This window comes from Scleropages formosus, chromosome 8, assembly GCF_900964775.1.
Source record: "Scleropages formosus chromosome 8, fSclFor1.1, whole genome shotgun sequence".
Lineage (NCBI taxonomy): Eukaryota > Metazoa > Chordata > Actinopteri > Osteoglossiformes > Osteoglossidae > Scleropages > Scleropages formosus.
The window spans coordinates 28,916,676-28,936,740 of NC_041813.1; the positions used below are offsets into that span (position 1 = coordinate 28,916,676).

Genomic DNA, 20,065 nt, shown 5'->3' on the forward strand with positions numbered 1-20,065 from the left:
GGATGGGCTCCAGTTCACCATGACCCTGCTCAGGACAGTGGGGATGGATGGATGGATGGATGGTTGGCATCATATAATGTGTGCCTTGTTAAAACAGTGCAGTTGCAGCAGGCACTGTACTGGTTAGGGTTGGGCTGTCACCTCCTGCTGCTGTACCCTTGAACAAGGTACTTACCCCGAACTGAAACAGTACGAGTAAAGGTGGAAATCATTGTAAAGCTGATGATCTAACACTGTAATTCACCCCGGACAAAGCTGTAAGATAAATAAAATAGTGCTTAAATTGGGCGGTATGCCAGCATATGCTATGTGTGTGTTTTTTAAAATCAGGTTGTGTTGTTAAAAACGACGCGGTGAGCGATAGACACGTTGAATTCGCCCGATGCTCAACACTCCGCTTCCCCAGACACACACACACACACACACACACACACACACACACACGGACGAGCGCGGTTCTCCGCTCCACCTGCAGGGGGCGACAGAGCGCACTCGTTAATCCTTCGCGCGGCGCTTCCCCCCCCACCCTGCCCCCTCCCACGCAGGACAATGGGACGGTGAGCGCGCAGAGGGAGTGGGCACCCAGCGCGAGCAGGGCACGGCAGCGAGCGGCCGCCGCACAGCGCCAATTCCAAACAACGCGAAGAAGGAGAAGAAGAAGAAGAAGAAGGAGAAGAAAAAGAAGGAGGAGGAGGAGGAAAAAGAAAGCAGGAGGAGCAGCAGGGCGCGCACGATGATGATGGCTGAAGCCAGGGCTGCCCGCCTGGGAATTCAATGGTGATCGGTGATGTCGCCGTGAGAATGCCGCCCCTGCGCGTCTCCCGTGTCCTCTTCATCTTCATCATCATCCTCCTCCTCCTCCTCGCCGTCGTCGCCCGCAAGTCGCTGGCGAAATCCCTCTCGGACCCGGGGCCGCTCGGTGAGCCCGCGATCTGATCTTCTTGATTCCGCGATGCGGCGCGTCGGTTCGGGTTCACGTTCCTATGAATGAATATGGAGGAGAGCGGCGCTCCGGCGCTCCGCCGCCCCTTCCATTGTGCGCAATTATGTAACGGCGGCGTTTCGCCGCGCCGCAAATAACGGGCAGCGCGCGCGCGCGTCGCGGCGGAACAAGTGCGCGAGGCGCCGATCGATCGCCTTTGCTGCTGGTCACTTCATTGTTGTTGTTTCGTGTGAAAATGTGCGCGGCGGCGGCTCCTGGGGGGGGTGGGGGGTTTGCCACGTGATCACGGATGACAGCGGGACTGGAACCCACACACGATCTCATCAGTGCGTTCTCTTCTTGTACCCTGATATACCGTGTTTGTACCCCCCCCCCCCAACTGGCTGTTACCCCTCAGCCCCTCCAGATGTTCATGCTGCCTGCTTCGTTGTATCTTAGGCTCTTAAGTTTATTTGCTGCTGGCTTTTCATCCCCAGTAATACTGTTACATAATGTAACACTGAGTGTATAATTAGTGTTATATGGCAACATTATATCAGAGTATCTCTGCTGAGTCCTTGTCACTACGTGAAGGACACTTTTCCAGCCCCAACAGTGGTAGCCTTTCCATTTCACACGCACACTCGCCAGTTGCTATGGGACAGCAGGTAGCGTAGTGCTCAGAGCTGCTGTCTTGGGATCCGAAGGTCACGGGTTTGAACCCCACCTCTGGCTGTAGTACCCTTAAGCAAGGTACTTACTCTGAATTGCTCCGGTAAAATAACCCAGTTGTATAAAAGGGTAAATAATTGTAACCTTAGAACTGTAAGTCGCTTTGGAGAAAAGTGTCAGCTAAATGAATAAGTGTCGATGTGATGCTTGAGCACAACAAAGTGCGAAGGGGAATAGATAGACAGAAAAGGTAAAAATGCTGAAAACAGAAACCAGAGCGGTTTCGCTCTGCGGTCGGGCAGGTAAAGGAGCGTCGTCGCGTTGTATTCGACAGCAGGTATCCCTAAGCGGTGGGACGTGGTGCACAGAAGGTCGTGAGGTCGTGTGCGACTGATCAGGTGTGAAGGTGCGGGGACCAGGCTGCGGAAGAGTAAAACTTTTCGGCCACGGTACAGATCCAGTGTTACTTCAACATTTCCATGCTATTAAAATTCCAGGGAGGGTTTGTGTTGGTAGATCAAGGTGAGCACCGAAGAGCCTCGCCCCAGAGTCCTGCTTGTTGGGGTCTCGGGTTCGATGGGGTGTTTGGAGGCGCCTGCGGGAGAGAGGCGACGCGCTCTTGTTGGCCTGAGGATCCGGGTGGCTCTTTCGGTCCAACGGAAGGCTCCCCGCGAGCCTCTGCTGCACACATTTTGTTTGTTAAGCTCTTCTCCCAGTAGAAGTAGTCCATGTGTGCTACGTCTGGAGGGCGTGTTTGTCTCGAACCCGTCACGCCCCGATCTCTGAGAGCCCTTTGTGCCCCTCATGCTCACTGTACCCTTACATTGGACCAGATGAACATGACAGACTGACTTACAGCCCTTGCATTAAGAAGACAGATGAAAGCTGTATATTTGCAGGTAAAGCACTTTCTTTCAGATCCTTTTTACCGCGGGCGGAGATGCGTGCAAACAAGGACTTAGGGTGCAAGTTCAGCGTGTCCCGCCCACCATCGTCGTATTTTGCACAGTTTTTTTCTTGCGGCTCTTAAACGCACTAAGTGGACTGTTTGTCGCTGCCCTTCTGGCTTCCCCAAGCACTTCTGCAGTTTGAGACACCCCCACCCCCGTGTCTCCATCGAGCTTTTTGTCGTCCGGTAACCATGGTTTTGCTCCACACGGCGCGGCGATGAGCGCTCGCGGTTGTGGGTTCGGCAGAAGCATCGCCAAACACGATCTTGACAAAAACTGCCCACGATCTTGACTTGGTTGACCCTCCCGGTCTTGATCCGTCGTTACAGTCCAGTAACTTGAATTACATTGCGATAAAATTAAATCCAAGTGTTTTTCTTTCCCCGTTGCTGGTGGGGCGCTGCTTTCCTCTACAAGGCAGCTCGGTCCATTAGTCTTTCGTTCGACTTGATGACCGTGCCGCGAATGGATTCGGTCCATGGCTCCCTCTAAATCTTGGGTTGGGGGGGATCTGGCATTGAACCAATTGAAGCCCCTTCAGGGCTCAAAGCATAAATCCTGCATTGGCTTCCAACAGCTTGGCCTCCTGTTGCTTACATCTCCAGCCTTTTCCATTCAACGTTGACTTTGAGTTCTTAGCCTTCTTGCTCAACTCTTGAACCCCAGGTCCTGCGCTGCTGGAAAGGAGGCCCTTCTGAAGCGACCCCCGGCGCGTGACGGGCTTTCGGGGTTTGGGCGGAGCTAGGTGGCGGTTAAGGGCTGAGGTTTTGCTTGAACGCAAACGTTTCCCGGAGCCAAACCGCGGTGTGGAGTTGTGCTCGACCTTCTCACCGTGGAGCAAAGTAAAGCCGTTGATGCGATGAACCATCTCGCCGTGGTTCGAGGGAGGAGCGATGTCGCGTCAGCCTTCCAGTCTGCCACGAACCGAGTGATTTCTCTCGTAATGGTTCATCTGGGAGCCCCGCTGATCGTTGGTTTCGATTACCTTGGAGGCGCTTTTTCAGTTCAACGATGGGGGATATTCAGCGTGAAGAACAAATGCATGTTCTGGATGCGAGAGCTACACAGTCGCAGCAAGAACAGTCCTTTTGGCACCCCAGGATGCGTAGCTGTTAAGGGTGCCGACTTGCAATGCGAGGGCTGTTGGTTCGAGTCTTTTAAAAAGCCCTTCTTTTGCACTGTGCTGAGAAGGTCCCCAACGTCAAGTACTGCGGTAAGAAGATCCTCAACATGCTTGTGAAGAAAGCAAGTTCTGTCGTGGGTCTCGTCCTTCTCGTGGACAACATAAGGCTAAGAACCTTTCTCGAGGGCACTGTGGAAGTAGGTGAGATTCAAACCAACAACCTTCGGCTCCAAAGGCAGCAGCTCTAACCCACGTTTGCTCACGGGTCCGATGCGGTTTCGCGCTCTCTTATTTTGTGTTCGGAAAATGTGGTTGAACAAGCGCAGTTGCGGTTGTTCCTCCGTCTGTACGTTTTGTGTTTTGTTTTGACAGCTGCGTTACATAAACACAGGGCTCAGCTTCCAGGTCTCTTTCCAGGACCTGCCAGTTTGTCCTTTTGTCCTCCATGAGCCTTAGTCATGTGAATGTTTGACCCGGTGACCTCTCTTGCACTTTTTACGTCACTCTTGTATTATTTGTGCAGCGGCGTCCCTTTGCTATTTTATTCCTCATAATCTCATCGACTTGAATCCATTCTGGCGAGACATCGATAAGGGACTGGCGGTCCGTCGCCTGCAGACGTGTCCTTCGCCCGTGTCCTCGGACGGCCCCGGAGGAACGATCGTGTCAAAATGCCCCGTCTGCGTCTCTGCGCGGGGCGCACACGACCGCCCTAATCGACCTGACACTTCCGACAGCTTCCTCGCCAATTTGCACTAGAGCATTGTGGGAAATCTGCGGACGGTGGCCTAATGTGAAGTGACCGCCCTACCCCTCCGTTTCGTCTCTGCCGCGGGGCAGGTGGGGACGGCACCCTGTGGAAATTTGTTAGGCACAGGGCAAATACAATCAGGAGATGCTTCGTTAGGAGTGGTCACCGTTGAAACATGAAATGCAAAGGCAGAGTCGGAAGAATGACGTTTGAAAACATTTCTATTTTTATTACTTGTTTAGTTCATTGTTTATTATTTATTTAGCTGCAGCTTTCGTAGTAGTTGCATTCTCCCTACGGACTTGGATCTTGGTTGTGCACCATTCTCTGGGGTTCTGCAGTAGAGCCCTTCCTTCCTTATTGTTATCTCACACACACACACACACACACACACACACACACACACACACACACACACACAGTCTGAAACTGCTTGTTTCAAGCGGGGTCACCGCAAGCTGGAGCCTAACCCAGCAACACAGGGCGTAGGGTCAGAGGAGGAGGGGACACACCCAGGACGCGACGGCAGTCCGTCGCAAGGCACCCCAAGCGGGACTCGAACCCCAGACCTACCGGAGAGCAGGACCCGGTCCGACCTGCTGTGCCACCGCACCCCCCCCCCCCCCCCACTTATTGTTATCAGTATTTGTAAAATATTAATTTATTTTTCTTCAGTCAACACCTTTCTCTACAGCATCTTACGCTATTAATTGTGCACTAAGTTACTTGCAGTGATTTATTCATTTGTGTTGCTGGGTGATTTTTACTGTATCAGTTCAGGTACCGGTATTCGAACCCCAGTCCATCAGCTGTAAGGCCCTGGTTCTAATCACTATGTTGCAGGCTCTCAATATTCTTGAATGTCCTTTATTATGATTACGAAGAAAGCACGCAGCGCAGGAGGGCCGCTAAGAGTCTCGCTCGAGATCGACTGTTTGTATCTCTCCAAGCCTAAATGCCACGGTAATAATTTACTTAATGCTGACATGTAAACCCTGTAAAAGGCTATAGTTTACATTCCTCGTGCCATTTGGGCTGTGCTCTTCTTGCCAAGGGGGCTTCGGGCTCCTCTCTTGTCAATACAGAGCCGCTCGCCATTCTGCTCGCACTCCGTCTATGAAGGGTTCAACCAGGCAGCCAAGTCTTATAATTAAAAAAAAAAATTAGTTAATTAATTTAGGAAAAAAAAAATTGTACAAAGATGTGAATGTGAGGAACCATCTGCAGTCTGGGATTATGTTTTTTTTTTTTTTTCTTTTTTTGCCATAAAAACAGAAGTGGCGGGAAGGCGGCAGAATGATCCTCGTAAGCAAACTCGTAAATAAACCCCCTTGCTGTAAATACAGCGGAAAAAGTCAAAAGGCTGTTTCCAGTGAGTCCGCAGCCCTGTGTTCGCCTGCACTGGACCGGGCAGGACCGCGGCCGGTCGGGACCCTCTGTGTAACATCTCTTCAGGCTGTTCCCACAGCAGATACCACTTCTTGCATTTTCTTGCATTACACAATGTAACAAAAATTTCATTATGTCAGTTTTTTTTTTTTTTTTGGCGTTTTCCATTCAGGTTTGTTCGATCAAGCGTACGTTCGGTGATACGTCGTACCATATGTCAGTTTTTAGAAAAATATTCCACGTTCTCGAAATTTTGGCAGATTTTTGCACCGCGTTCTGAGCACCGAATATTCCAGCGCCTTTTAGGATCTGACGCTTTCTAGAATCTTCCGACGGCTGTAAAGTACCAAACTAAAAGTTACCCTGTGGAAGAACTAGCGGTATTTTTGTAATCGCTAAACTTGTAACTAATCCTAATCAACGCAAAAATCAGCAAAACTAAGAACTTTGAAAAATTTTATGCCGTCGTGTTATCAGTAATTGGTGGTATAGTTTTCAATTTTTATTTATTTTTACGTCCCCCCCAAGTAACTTTCCATCCTTTGACCCATGGACACAGCAAGGTATTCTTATTGTGTCGCTTCAGGGTATTTACCTTGCTCACGGATAATAGGAAGTGCGGTGTGCAAGTAGAATTTTAGGGTTAGGATGTGGGTTAGGGTTAGGGTCAACGACTATGCCGTTTCGTTATCGAATCGATTTCTACGGATGTATCACTTCTCCAGGAAATATGCAGCTTTGGACCCACCTTGTTCCGTTCCTCCATCTGCTCCTCGTCGGCGCGGGAATTGCGAGCGTCCATGTTGTTGGGGCTCCCGGCGGTTTCGGCCCTATTTCTCATGAAATTTCAAACCGCGTGTCGCTCGACCGCGTAACCACGCGGTATTCCCTCTCGCGAATCGGAGAGATCCGTTATCATCCACAAGGATTCTCATCCGGGGCTCCCAAGATTTAATGAGCTTGGCTTAACAAAGGTTTGCGGGGTTCGTGTTTTATTAGTCGATGGAGAGGTTGGATAAATAGAGTAATTTATAAAGACCATGAAGAGGCCCTGGACCACACTGTTTAAGGGTAAATTACCGTGTTCTCTGATGTGTTCCATACGAGCTGAAAGAAAAGCTGGGGAATTAACTTTTTTCTGGGTTTAAGGCTGCGCCGTCATCTTTTTTTTTTTTTTTTTTGTGCGCACCGGATGTAATCCGTACTTCGCTGATGGGTTCGGTGACACTAGGATGGTACCCAGGAGGGACAGGTAGTCATCGTGGTCCCCGGCCCAATGACTCGGCCCACCTCCACCGAGCTTTGGTTTTCCGTAGCTAAGCCTTCTCGTGTGAATACCGGTGGTTTCATCTTAGAAGAATCGTGGATTAGGGCCCGTAGCGCTCTCGCTTTCCAGCAGGCAGTGTCGGCGACACGCTCTCTGCTCACTGCGGTATTACCGCGCAGTGACTTGTAGCCAATTTGCAAGACCGTCATCCGATCGCAATTAAATTTCTGCAACTTTAATTGAAAAGTCCCCCTTCCGTAATTATTCCCCGAGCAGAGAGAAGAGTCTGCTCCGCGTTAATTATAATTGCGGCCGTTTTTGTGGCGCACGTCGAACCGTCCCTCCTTAAAGGTGTAGCGGCCCCGAGCCGTTTGCAGTCGGTGCGGCTGCAGACGTCGCAGGAAAAGCGTAGTAATTATTAGGAAATCTTCTTAAAAGGCTAGCGGGATTAATTAGGGATTGGCTTAATCTTAAATAGAGATTAATAGCAATTTACTGTGCTTTTTACCAGCTCCCATAACCACTTGAAGCTGGCAGGATGGGTGTGTTTGAATTTTTCAAAGTTGAGAAACTGATTTCACGGGGTTGATACTTATTAACTGGCTGCTGAGCCCAGGCATTTGTCCACTTCGCACAGCTGTGGGCTCTACTGAACCGTTACGAGTACCTTCCTCAAAGGTACAACAGAAGGATTCCTTTTGAGACTTGAACTGGCCGCTTTCGGGTTTCCTCTTTGACCTGCGTCTGTGATCTTCCCACCCGCCGCTGCTTCGAGAACCCAGATGTGCTGCGCCTCCACGCGTTCACGTAAACACGCGGGTAAAAAAGGTCCCAACAATTGATTTCATATGGGATGAGCCACGAATCGTACGGGGGAAGGGACGCGGAAGGGACGCGAGAGCTCGCTTCGTCAACGGGGCGCGCCATCGTGTTCCGCTTAAAATGTTTTCGTGCCGCTTCTTGACGATCTCAAGCTGAACTCTTTATTTTGGGTCACGAGTAAGTCCCTGTTAGAATAAAGAGAGCTCTGTGCGGGGGAGGAACCTCGGGCCGAAGGGTTCGCGCTCCGGCTCGACATTCTCCGCTTTCGGAATGAATCGTATTCGACTGTGACCATGTGTTGTTTGACTCTTGGCGTACGGGTGTTGTGATTCTTCCAGAGCCGGTCACGTCGCTTATTATGTTTGTTAATGAAGGACAGCCAGTGGAAGTGATCCAGCAAAGGTTTTAGTAGACGGCAGCGGCGGGGAGCGAACGCACGTGGAGTGGCGCGTCCCTCGGTCCTCGCCGCTCTCTGCTGGAGTCGAGTTCCCCTCAAGCCCTGGAGGGCGATTCGGGAAGTTCCTCTGAGACCCTTTAAGCACAGCTGAGCCAACATTCTGGCACTCTGCACAGTGTTCTGTAGTCGAGCTTTTGTTTTCTTTTCCTCGCTCACAATTTGGTGCCTAGTTATCTACTCCATGTATTTCCAAAACCGTTTTTTTGGGCAGTTAATGGAATCACATTCTTGGGGGACAAATGACATTTCCTTAATATATCATAGTTAGTTCCAGTTCTACTTATTTATCTAGTCCTCACCTGCAGGTCATTTGTTATTAGTTATATATTATCAAATATTAATATCTGTAATATTTATAATAGATATTATTGGATATTGACTTCATCTTAGGACATAAACCTAACAGTGCCAATCATTTTGCAGGAATGCTTCAGCGAAATGAATATTAACTGTAATAAAAGTATATTTACTGATTTAGGTGGCACTTTTCTTTAAAATGGTTTACACTGCTTGCAGTCATTTACCCATTTTATACAGCATGGTATTTTTTAATAGAGCAATGTAGGGGTTAAGTACCTTGCTCAAGGGTACGACAGAAGAAGGTGGGATTGAAATCTGACTCCTTTCAGTGGATGGCAGCAGATCTTATCACTACACTACTTTCTAATAATAATACATAATATATAATAAAATAGTAAAAATAATAGATCCTATTCACATCTAATAACCTGTTTCTGTGGACCCTTTGTAACTCTGAATCCATAATGAGCAGCCAGCAAGGTTCTGTGGGGTGGGAACCTGGAGGAGAAGAGTGTGGGTTTAGAAAGCAGGAGGAGAACGTCCTGCTGAACTGCATCACCTGGTGCAGGGGAAGGAGGGAGAGAAGGAGGGATGTTGTTTTGCACTGATTTATCCCCCTTCCTGGCAAGCATGACTTCTACCTCTACAATTAATAGTGGAGGGTGGAGGCTCTGAAAAGACCCCACGGGTTGAGCCTAAGGACTATTGGCTTTCCCTATCAGGGAGGTCTCCAGCTGGGCCTCAGCTGGCTTGGCCTGTTTTTCTGTTTTTTTTTATTGTTGAGCCCCCCGCTTTGGGGAGATCTCCCCACATTCGTCAGGCTGCCGTGCCCTACGAGATTCCCTCTCCTCTTGCTTTGTCACTGCTGAGCAGAACACCTGGCAGCTGATGAGTCCTCCGGAAGTTCTTGCATGCCTGGCAGTGAAGCTCTAGTTACCTCCAAGCAAACAAAGGAAAGATCCTCCTTCCCCGAGGAGATCCTGTGGAGACACCTCTGCCTTAACAACGGTGGAGCCCTCAGTCGATGGCTCCTGACCATGAGCAGCTTGGCTAGGGCTCGCCGTTTTGACCGGGACCCGAAGCCAGAGATTCAGGATACACTAGACTGGCCACGGTGACTGAGCCCTCAGGGCACGAGCGGAGGCGGCATGTTGCGCGGCAGGTTGGCCCCAGTCCCCCGTCGAATGGCCGTCTGTCCTCGCCCCCAGCTCCTCCATTCGTGGGTGGGGTGTTGGAGGGAGCTGTGGCCTCAGTTACTGGGGTCACACCTTGTAGTGGAGCACCGTTCCAGAATCCCCACAGGATATCACCCACGTCTGCTGGGACGGCGCCCTCCATCTGCTGGCTGACAACGATGAAATACACGCCTGTTCTCCACCTGCCTTTACCGCCCCGCATCTGCGTGCTTCGAGTTCGAGACATTTCGGGGACGAGGGATAGCGGTCGTGTACCCGAAGCGCTTGTTCCACGCGGTAAATTGCACATCGGTGTAAGTCTGAGGCTCGCTGGGATTTTTGGCTCGGGAATGCCGGCGAAGCATGGGCTGGAAGCGGCGTGCGTGAAGGAAACGGTGGAGGTGAATGGAACGGGGGGTCGCGGTGAAGTTTTCCATTATGGGCCATGGCGCGGCTCTTTAGCGTGGAGGCGGCGTCCCGACTCCGGCCGAGAGCCACGCATCCTCATCCGCCGCGGGGGCTCTGTGAGGCTCCCTCCGAGGGCTTCCTGCAGACGGGCTTTTTGGAACACGGCACACGATCGCTGTGATTTAAATGGATTCCATAGCAGCATGGAATTCTACGCTCACTGTCCGCTTACGGTGTTGGGGAGTTCTTAGCGCTAGTACCGTGACTTCTGGACCATTGCATGTTTGAGCAGGGCGGATAAGAGGTTATGATCAGATGAGGTTTTTAGCTGATCTCTTAACTTCCCGCCAGCCAACAGCGCGCTTCCTTTAATTCTTCAGGAGATGCCTCGGTATCCATGGAAACGTACACTAGCTCATCCATTCAGAGTGACAAGAGGTTCTAGACAAATCCGTGAATTTGATGGCGTGAAACAGCCTTTTGTGTGAAACGCGAGCGCTTCGTCGGCGAGCGAAGCGCGGCGGTTTAGTCTGCGTCTCCGTCGGACCTGGCGACTGTGACGGCGGAATGAAAACAAACCCTCTGCCTCCGTACGGTCAAGCCCGCCTCTGATTTTCATCCACTACATAAAGTCGGGAAAATTGTACGGCGCACCAGCGCTCCCCGTCCATGCCGTCAGTGGCAGGAGCGACGAACCAGGTCGTCGCCGTAGCAACCGCTAAACATGACCCGAGCTGTCCAATCAGAACGCTGTATCCCAGGCATTTTGGCCAGATTTTCGGCATCAACAGAATTTGGTGGCTGCTGTCCCAGCTTGTCTTTATGGGGCAGGGAAATGCTAAGTTGTGTAAAATGCCTTTCATCATACTGCGAACGCGTATGTGCTAACAGGCAAAACCGAGGAGATTACGCAAGGGAACAATGTCATTGTTTTTTTCCACGATACCCTTGATCAAGAGACCCGTGCCATATTATGGTATGCGTTGTCTGAGGTATTCGCTTGTTGTTATGTAGTTTGTGCACCGGAACATCCATACTTTTAGAACCAACTTTTGTTGTTTAATAGCTGTGACAAAATCACTCATTTTTACTCCCCGTCTCTTCACAGAGGTGCTCATCAAAGTTCAAGTTTTCGACAACAGCGACCTTTCACCCTTGGCGGAAGCTGCCGTAGAGGTTTATGGGAACCAGTCGACGCTGGCCTCCAGCAGGGCGGACGGCAATGGGGTCGTCACGGCAACCTTCTCGTACCGCCCAGGGACGTGGGTGATTGTCACCGCCGCCAAGCCAGGCTACGTCACCAACTCCGCCCCCTGGCACGCCAGCCGCGTCCCCTGTAAGTGCAGCGCCCGGCTCTGGTGACACCTTCTTCCAAGACCACCTATTTTTTTTACCTATTTACAGATGGGAATTTACCGGATTCCGGGTACGGATTAGGAATGGATCGGCCAGTTTTCAAGCGACAAGTCACTTCGTTTAGCCTCATCGCTACCTGGTACCCTAGACCCCCTTCTCCACAGGGTCTCGTTTTAGAGTGTGCCGTTCTAGCCAGCTGCCTGTTGTCTAATCCGCTGCCGGCACCACGTGATTGAACTATGGCAGGCGCCTCTGCATCCGCACCCAGTATATCACTGCCGGGCTGTACTTTCTCATCCCGCGAGCGTACGGGCCCCGCACTGCTCACTGATGTATTTATACTCCGCTGCCAAAAGGCTCCTCGCGGCTCATTTACCCGCAGGCGAGAACTGTCGACCGCAACAGCTGGAGACCACTTAGCCGAGGCTATTTGGAGCAGCTGACCTATCAGCAGAACGGCCCGAACGAACGCCATTCCCGCCGCTCCCAGCGCGATTCGGTCCGCGTGTCGGGCGTTCGATAGTATCTCGGACACAGACCTAGGTAGGAATAGTGTCGAGGCCATGCGATTACTGCCCCGATCCCCGTTTCTCCAAACCAAGCTGGGGTGACCTGCTCCGTCCAGACAGCGCTGCTTAAAAGCACACGAACCCCTTTTGTCCCTCATTTATACCATGAAATGGTTATTTAATGAGAAGCGGTGTTTCTCATGTGACATCGTAGTTGTGTCGTGATCAATTCCATATGTCGCTCTGGAGGAAATCGTGTGTGTAGTAGAAAAATGCAAGTCGTGCAGGTGTGAAAATAAGCGAAGCTCGAGTTACGCTGGTTAAACCGAGTAGACGAGCAGAATCGGGTGTAAATCGTAGTGATTTAGTCAGTCTGTGAGTTTGACTTAACATTTCGGTTTCGGAAGTTATTTTAATATTTTATCCAAGAATAATGACTATCCCTGTAGGGTTCGCATACTTCCACGGCACGTCCCTCGTTCTAGGTCGCTGGCGAGGATTGGTTTGCGCATCCGTCTCTACGTGTAAGAGTCGAGAGACATTTCAGGCATAATTCTCGCTTGGCTACATCCACGCATCCATCCATTATCAATAACTGCTAGTCCGCTGCAGGGTTAGGGTGTTCTGGAGCCTATCCCAGATGTATACACCCTGAAAATGAGGCCAATGCATCACAGCCCCTAAACTACAAAATATAAGAAAATCTTGTGTGTTTGTTACGTTTACAATCCAGCTGCCCGTAAGAGATTCCAAAGGCTCAGCCTCAGTCAAAACTATGTTTTTCACCTGAAAATGGTTGTAATCTTCAGATGATTGGAGGTCTTAATTCAGGCCAAACCTCTTGGTGTTGCCACTCGGCATTGCCTTAGCGACAGATGAGTGAAAGGTCTGAGCTAATGGTCCTGCCCCTGGGGGGCCCCAAACACAAGCCGTTTCTTGTCCAGTTGGACAAATGGGAAGCATAATAAGCCTTGAGAGAGACGGAGAAAACAAAGATGCCCAATAGAAAGAACATGCATGGACTGGCTGCAGCACGCCCGACATTTTGCATAATGCTTCCATCAGGAACAAAGCTTAGAAAAAAATGAGCCCGAGTGAAGCACTATCAGTGTTGTTTACTCACTTCGTCTTTTGACTTACATTTATTTATTTAGCCGACGCTTTTCTTTAAAGCAACTTCCAATGAAATCTACGTAGTGTTATCAGCCAACACACCTTATTCACCGCGGTGACTTACACTGCTAGATACGCTACTTACACTGGGTCACTCATCCATACATCAGCGGAGAACACTCTCTCGGTCACTCACGCTATGAGAGAACCGCAACAGCATGTTTTTGGAGTGTGGGAGGAAACCAGAGCACCCGGAGGAAATCCACACAGATACAAGGAGAACATGGAAACTCCACACGGACTGGGAGGGGATCGAACCCATGTCCTCTCTCACCACCCAGGCGGTGTGGGACAGGAGCACTCGTGGTGTCACTGTGCCGCCCATACCACCTGTACTTCTTCAGAGAGTTTTCTTGTTTACAAGCTGCAGCAGGCATTTGTTAAATAATGGTAAAGTGTCTGAACTTGCTAGCATAAGGCTGCAGGATCAAATCAGCTACAGTGTGGGACTCAGTAAGTTCCTTAAGCAAAACTGTCACAGCATCCAACTCTAGGTTGAGGGGAAAAAAAAGCTCCTGTTTAGCAGTTAAGTCGTAAATTTTCTTGTTTCTGAGGGACCTGAGATAAATGGCCTTGTTCAGAGGCTATGGCAGTGTAGCATAGCTAGCAATCTTTTGGTTATAACTCTTTTAACGACAGCAGTAAACACAATGGATCACATATTTGACCCGCTTTTTTGAAGCTGGTATTAATTCATGTCAATTTAGGGCACTGGACATCGTACCAAAAAGTCCTTTCAGACATTGGTTCATATTTGCATTATTCCTTGCGCTGTTCATTTTTTATTGATTGATTGATTTGATTGATTGATTTTTTTTTAAACCAATACACATCTGGGTGGTTTTTCTGTCATACTGTGTCTCTGTCCTGACCTCAAGCTGGACAAATAACACCCTTTTGTGACTTTTTCACTGGGTTCTTAAAATCACATTTTTTAAATTTTTTTTTTCCTGCCCTCTCTACCTTTGGCAGGCCTTTGACACCGATGACGATTCGGACACGCCCCCTTTTGGCTCGGGTTGTCCCAGGGCCAGCCTTGACTGTTAAAAAGTGAAAGGCGAACCATAAATCTCAACTACAGGCCTCACAGTTGTAGCTCTGCTTATGGAAAAGTGGCAGATTGCCCCAAAAAATCCTTTTAATGTGGAGCATCCATGTAGAACCACTGTGGGCTGTATCTAGTGGGCTTGACTCCACCGCTGAGCAGTGACTCCGCCCACACACATTTCTCCCGTTCATATTAATAGCGTGACTGGGCCGGGTGTGACGCGAGAGAAGACAAGTCCCACCGTGGTTGAAGGCAATAATCGCAGATAGGAACCTTGAGCTGATATCAAAAGCTTTTTTTTTGCAGCTAAACATAGAAGAAATTACAAGAAATGTGTGAAATGTTTTCTCAGATCTCAATCAGGACAGAGACAAGTGTCTTCGAGCGCTACAGATATTGATGTTGATCTTCAGTTGGATGCACTTGAGTCTGTTTTTTGGTAATTACTGAACGGGACCCAGGTGCATCATCTGCAGGCAGAAGAGAGGAGGGCCTCACATGTTCACGTGTGTTCTTCTTCAAGCAGAAGCCCATTTCTGCATTTCTGAGCTACACGTGTTATCCACAGGCGGTCAGTAGAGTACATGTCCCATGCAACGCCCAGACAACAAGCTGTGGCAAATTCGTTTGGAGGGCACCCTGTAAAAAAAAAAAAAAAAGTCAAATTTACATTGTAATTGCTTACATTTGGACTCAGTAATGTGGTATCCAGGTCCTTGTACCCATCACTGGGTGATGTCACAGGGTGATTGTCAGCCTGGTATCCCATCCCCCTTCTTTACCCTGTTGACGCGGTTAGTGTTCACCATGGGTGGACCCAGCATCAACAACGATTATCAGAAAGAGTGTGTCCCAACTCATCATGACAACCCAAGACCAGGGGTACAGCTGAAGAACTCCTTGCCCAAACGCGCATCACCCAAAGTCTATCGTAGGCCTAAATCCAAAGGCACCGTGACACGGTTGAGAAACATCATCGCATGATCAGGAGGACGTTGTGCACCCGGCTCTGTGGTAAAAGGCCAGTCTCTTTGTTACCAGGTGTGTGTCACGGTATCCCATGGATGCTAAGAACGCGCAGAAATGTGGAGAGTCTTGTCGGAGAGATTGTACACGGACGTGCTTTGTACGCACAATCCGGTCGTCGTCTACCTCAACCTGACCTTGTTGCGTTTAGACAAAGGCAGTGTTGAGGTAGCAGCTCAGTGTGCCGCTGGTCACGAAGCGTCACTCCCCTTCTATCCAGGTGCCTTTGAGGTCCTCCGTGCCGATGTGAGGGTAGTGTGGTGGACGTCGCTGGTTTTCACTCAACACTTCGGTCATCGTCTACCTCAACCTGACCTTGTTGTGTTTAGACAAAGGCAGTGTTGAGGTAGCAGCTCAGTGTGCCGCCGGTCACGAAGCGTCACTCCCCTTCTATCCAGGTGCCTTTGAGGTCCTCCGTGCCAGTGTGAGAGTGGTGTGGTGGACGTCGCTGGTTTTCACTCAACACTTCTCTCTCTCACCCCAGCAGCACTGGAGAAGGTTCAAGAATCAGTTTTTTTACGAGAGGCTGCCGTTGCAGTCTTGCCACAGGCTTAAGGGAACCTGCTCATTAGTGTTGTGTTCTCGAATCCCCGATTGCATGAGATTAAGTTTGTAAATTGCCGGGATTGGAAGATCTGATGAGTCGTGATGATCTGAGGTTGCCTTCTCTTTCAGTGTATGCCTCGGTGAGCCTGTACCTGCTGCCCCAGAAGCAGGCCACGCTCATCCTGTACGAAGACGTGGTCCAGATGCTGTTGGGGTCCCCAGGTGAGTGGGTCGGCAACGCGTACCTTTCCCCGTCGGACCCTCGGGCAGATCTTCTCACCACAAAGCTGGGCTGACTTCTCTGAGGAGCGTCGTGTGCAGAAGGTTTCTTGCGGCTCGGTGGCTGGAGTGCGAGGTCTTGGGTTTTGTCGGAAACACTTCTGATCGTCGGCGTTGTGAGAATTTTCCTTCTTAGGTGATGATAGCGATATGGCGGCTCACAACATGGAATGGACACGGAACAAAAGCGCAGTAGCTAATTTAAATGAGAAGGACAGCATGTCAGTCGGGTGCAAAAGATGGCGAAATACGCGGGAGAATGGACTCACCTGCTAATTAAATCGTGTAACACTTTCCGACATTAACGACACTTAGCAACGTGGTACTTGGAACGAATGAGATATCGGGATCATGCGACACCGTAGGATGGAAGCTCAGATTGAGCGGCACGGTGACTGCGAAAGCGTTTCCGGCCCTGCTGTCAGTACATCGGGCGCAATTGCCTCAACCAAAATTGATGCGCGTGGGTGTGAAAATTTGGATCGCGCTTGCTGAGCAAAGTTGCGGGGACGGGCTTGCGGATACTGCACTTGTGTTGGATTTCACCAGACAGGTACAGACTTTGTTCTGTCAAATTCCCTTCGAGTCAGAATCGGGGCAGATTTGCAGCTCCTCGGCCTGTGGGGGCTCTGCTGAATCGACGCGCTTGTCTCGGTAATTGAAACGGCCGCGCACGCTTCAGATTAATGCCCTCATTTAGAGCAGAGGCTGAGGGGAGGAAATGCAAGCCAGCTGATGGCCGTAAACGTACAGCTGGCGATTTAACAAAGAGCACAGAGAAGGGTCGCTCATGGGCATCCTGAAGAAGAAGTCCAAAAGGAAATGCATCCTTATGTCGCGTCGAAATTATGACGTACACTGGCCTCTTGAGTGGAAAAAGTCAGGTTATGAATTTTTGAAGATGCATATTCCAGTTTTTTATTGCTGTTTTTTTTTTTTTTAAATTTTCTTTCGTGGAGCAAATGTAACCTGCATTTCTACAGCCGGCCAATAGATGTCAGCGATGCGTCCACGGTGTTACGCGGTAACAGTTAATATAATAAAATTAATTGTAATGCCATTTATTTTTTTTTTATTTATTACAGCTATTTTGATTATATTTATCAAACCTAACCTGTAAAGAATTGATGTACTGTACATCTGTAAAATGAATGTTTTATTGATGGTGGCTTCAAGGTAAAAGTCACTTTGGGGTGTACAGGCAAGTTGCGAAGTGTACAGGGATTTATCGTTCGGACACGGTACTGAAAAAGACACGATCTGGCTGCGGCCCTTCTTTTCCCATAATGAGCCACATTTATTATCGCTCGTGCTTGCGAAGCATTTCTACATCAGCAGGGTTCGGTGCGAACGGCTTTGCGCTCTGCATGGACGTGATGCTCTGCTGTGAAATAAATGGGCGGACGGTTGCTGCCGGACATCTGCGCTACTCCAGGCTGCGTCGCTTTTCTGGGGCAGAGCTGTGCTGGCGCTGGTTGCGGGAGAGCTGCGCGCACAGACGGGATCAGCGTGTTGTTTTTAAAAAGGTAATCAGACGCCTCACAGCAGGGGAGCTGCGCTGACACACTAACTACGCCTCTGCGCTGACGGAGAGCGTCCCAGATGAAGGGACGTTCTAATAATGCAGGGAGTCGCTGTCGAAAACGCTTCTTCATCTCGCCGCCTGCTCTGTCCATAACATTTGGCACTGTAGGATTTTTACTGGCCCAGATATGCAGGATGTGTAGTACTACTAGTAGCAGCATGAGTATGGAAAGCGAGAGATTAAAGCGCAATAAAAAAAAAAAAGACTTTGTGTGTCACCCTCTCGTGCTTCCGAGAGTCAGACTCAAAACCACAGTTAATGAAAAAGAAGTGTGGCTTTCAGTTTTGCACTGATTTATGCCGAGGCCAACTCGGTTTCTGCATTTTTACAACCGACTTGAGAAAATATGAGCTTCGCAGTGTAATGATGGTGGAGAGGTGGTCAGGGGTCCGCTGTGGAAAGATTGTGGATGGTATGACAGTTAGAAGACCCTGGATCCTGGTACCGCTGTAGGAAGATTCTGGATGCTGGTACGGCAGTTAAAGGACCCTGGATTCTATATCACCTTTGAAAGATACTGGTTTCCAGATTGTTGCCTGAGGGAGAGGAAAACGATGAAATCGCTTGCGACCAGATGGCAGTCACGCGGCGTAATCTCTGCCGTCGGCCTCGGGAGCCAGAGGATGCTGGGAGTGCAGGCAGTGTTGAGAGGAGGCCTTCTCGGTGCTTCTTCTTCTCCCCTTCCCTGTTTCCATGGCACCTGTGAGGCTGTTGGCAGCGCAGAGAAATCAAGCACGGTGCAAAACACGGTAGCTCTCCATACCCGGGATTCACTGGAGTTAAAACCGCTAGAAGGCTGGAAAAAGTGGGGTAATTTAAAACGTAGATAAATATACATATCACAAGCGCTATGTAATAGTGCTCTGTGCTTTTAGTAAGTTTTTCAAGATGTCTCACAATGACCTTGCGTGTCTCTGATCCCCATTAAGTTTGCAGCATAATACGTGGTAACGGAGTTCGAAGGAACTCGGTGAGTCATTCTCTCTCTCACCCACCCCTCTTGCGTTTCCCGGGCGCCTTGGTTCCTCTCTTCCTTCGGGCTGGGTGCTCTGGCTCCTTGGCTCTGTCCGTCTGTGGTGCCCTATCCTGCCCGCCCCTCCACCCTCACCCCCGAGCCTGGCACGGGGCCGGGGCCGGACAGGCAGGCGCTGTGTAGAGGCACTCCTGGGAAAGGAGCCCTTTGGACTCCTTGAATCCACGCCAGCCCTGCCTCCTTTTTATCCTCACCCACATGGTGTTTGAATGGCCCTAGCGGAGATGCTGCTCCTCGGAGCATCGCGGTCAGCGTCCCGCACACCGAAGAGCGAGATGCGGCTGCGCGGCGACCGCTTGCTTTCGTCCGCAGGAAGCGCGCGTGCGAACGACAGGTGTGCGGTGGGCGAGATGCCGATGCAGAGCCCCAACGAGACCGCAAGAATCTGACAGTGCAGAAAAACATGAGCATTTCCTCGTCTGATCTGCTCTGAACGAGGGCGCCCTCAGAAAAAGAGACGCCCTCGGAGCTCGTCAAGCCGCTGGAAAGTGCGTCCAGGAAGCCACCGGGGGAGAAGCTCCCCGTTCCTCCGAGGTGCCCGAGCCGGGAGACGCCATGTATGAAATGGCCTACAGAGCGCACAGGCCACGCTACGCCGAACAGCTGACAGCTCCGTCCCACAGTGCAGCCGGGCTCAGCTGCAGGCGTCTCTGGAATGTTGGGAGCTCCCCGTGATGCGGTCCGCCGACCGGCTGGCTGGACCGGGGGGGCGGGCGGGGGGGTGGCAGTCAGCGCCGCGGAAGCGGGGAGCGTCGCAGCGGACGGGGAGCGAGGCCCGGCGGGCGACGTGAACCGATCACGTGTTCTCTGACCTGTGTTACAAGAACACTTTATTGAGGATCAACCCAGATATGGCGTAATCCCAGACAATCCCAGAGGATTGGAATTTTTGGGATGAGTCACGCCCTCCTCTGCACTTCCAACACCACTCTAGTAATGTGGTGGGAGGCCAACTCGGGGGGGGGGGCGGTCAGTCGGTCACATCCCTATGGAGTTGACGCCCCAGGACTCTGCGGCCTGGATGTCACGTGCTCGTGATGTTTACCCCAGGCTGACACCCGATGCCCTCTTTACCATGTTGAATGAATCTCACCGGTATTCTATGGCACATGGTGGTTTATTGAAATTATAAAGAGGCATGAAGGTTAAAGTATACAGACTTGGGACCCCGATCAAGTCCTTGGGGGGTCCTGCTGTTGCAGTGCTAAGCAGAGTAACTGCATCAGAGCAGTACCACACAGCTGTCCAGCTATTTTGAAAAACACGGTACAGCT

The 20,065-nt window shown here is 50.4% G+C and overlaps 1 protein-coding gene across 1 annotated transcript in view; it reads left to right on the plus strand.

Moving 5' to 3' along the window:
• The first annotated feature begins 540 nt into the window (after positions 1–540).
• Positions 541–20,065, plus strand: part of fam171a2a (family with sequence similarity 171 member A2a) — a 30,045-nt gene continuing 10,520 nt past the window's right edge. Inside the window, exons 1-3 of the mRNA XM_029253936.1 lie at positions 541–919; positions 11,345–11,572; positions 16,024–16,116. Coding sequence (XP_029109769.1) covers positions 775–919; positions 11,345–11,572; positions 16,024–16,116 — 466 coding nt within the window. The 5' untranslated portion in view covers positions 541–774. The remainder of the gene's footprint in view (positions 920–11,344; positions 11,573–16,023; positions 16,117–20,065) is intronic.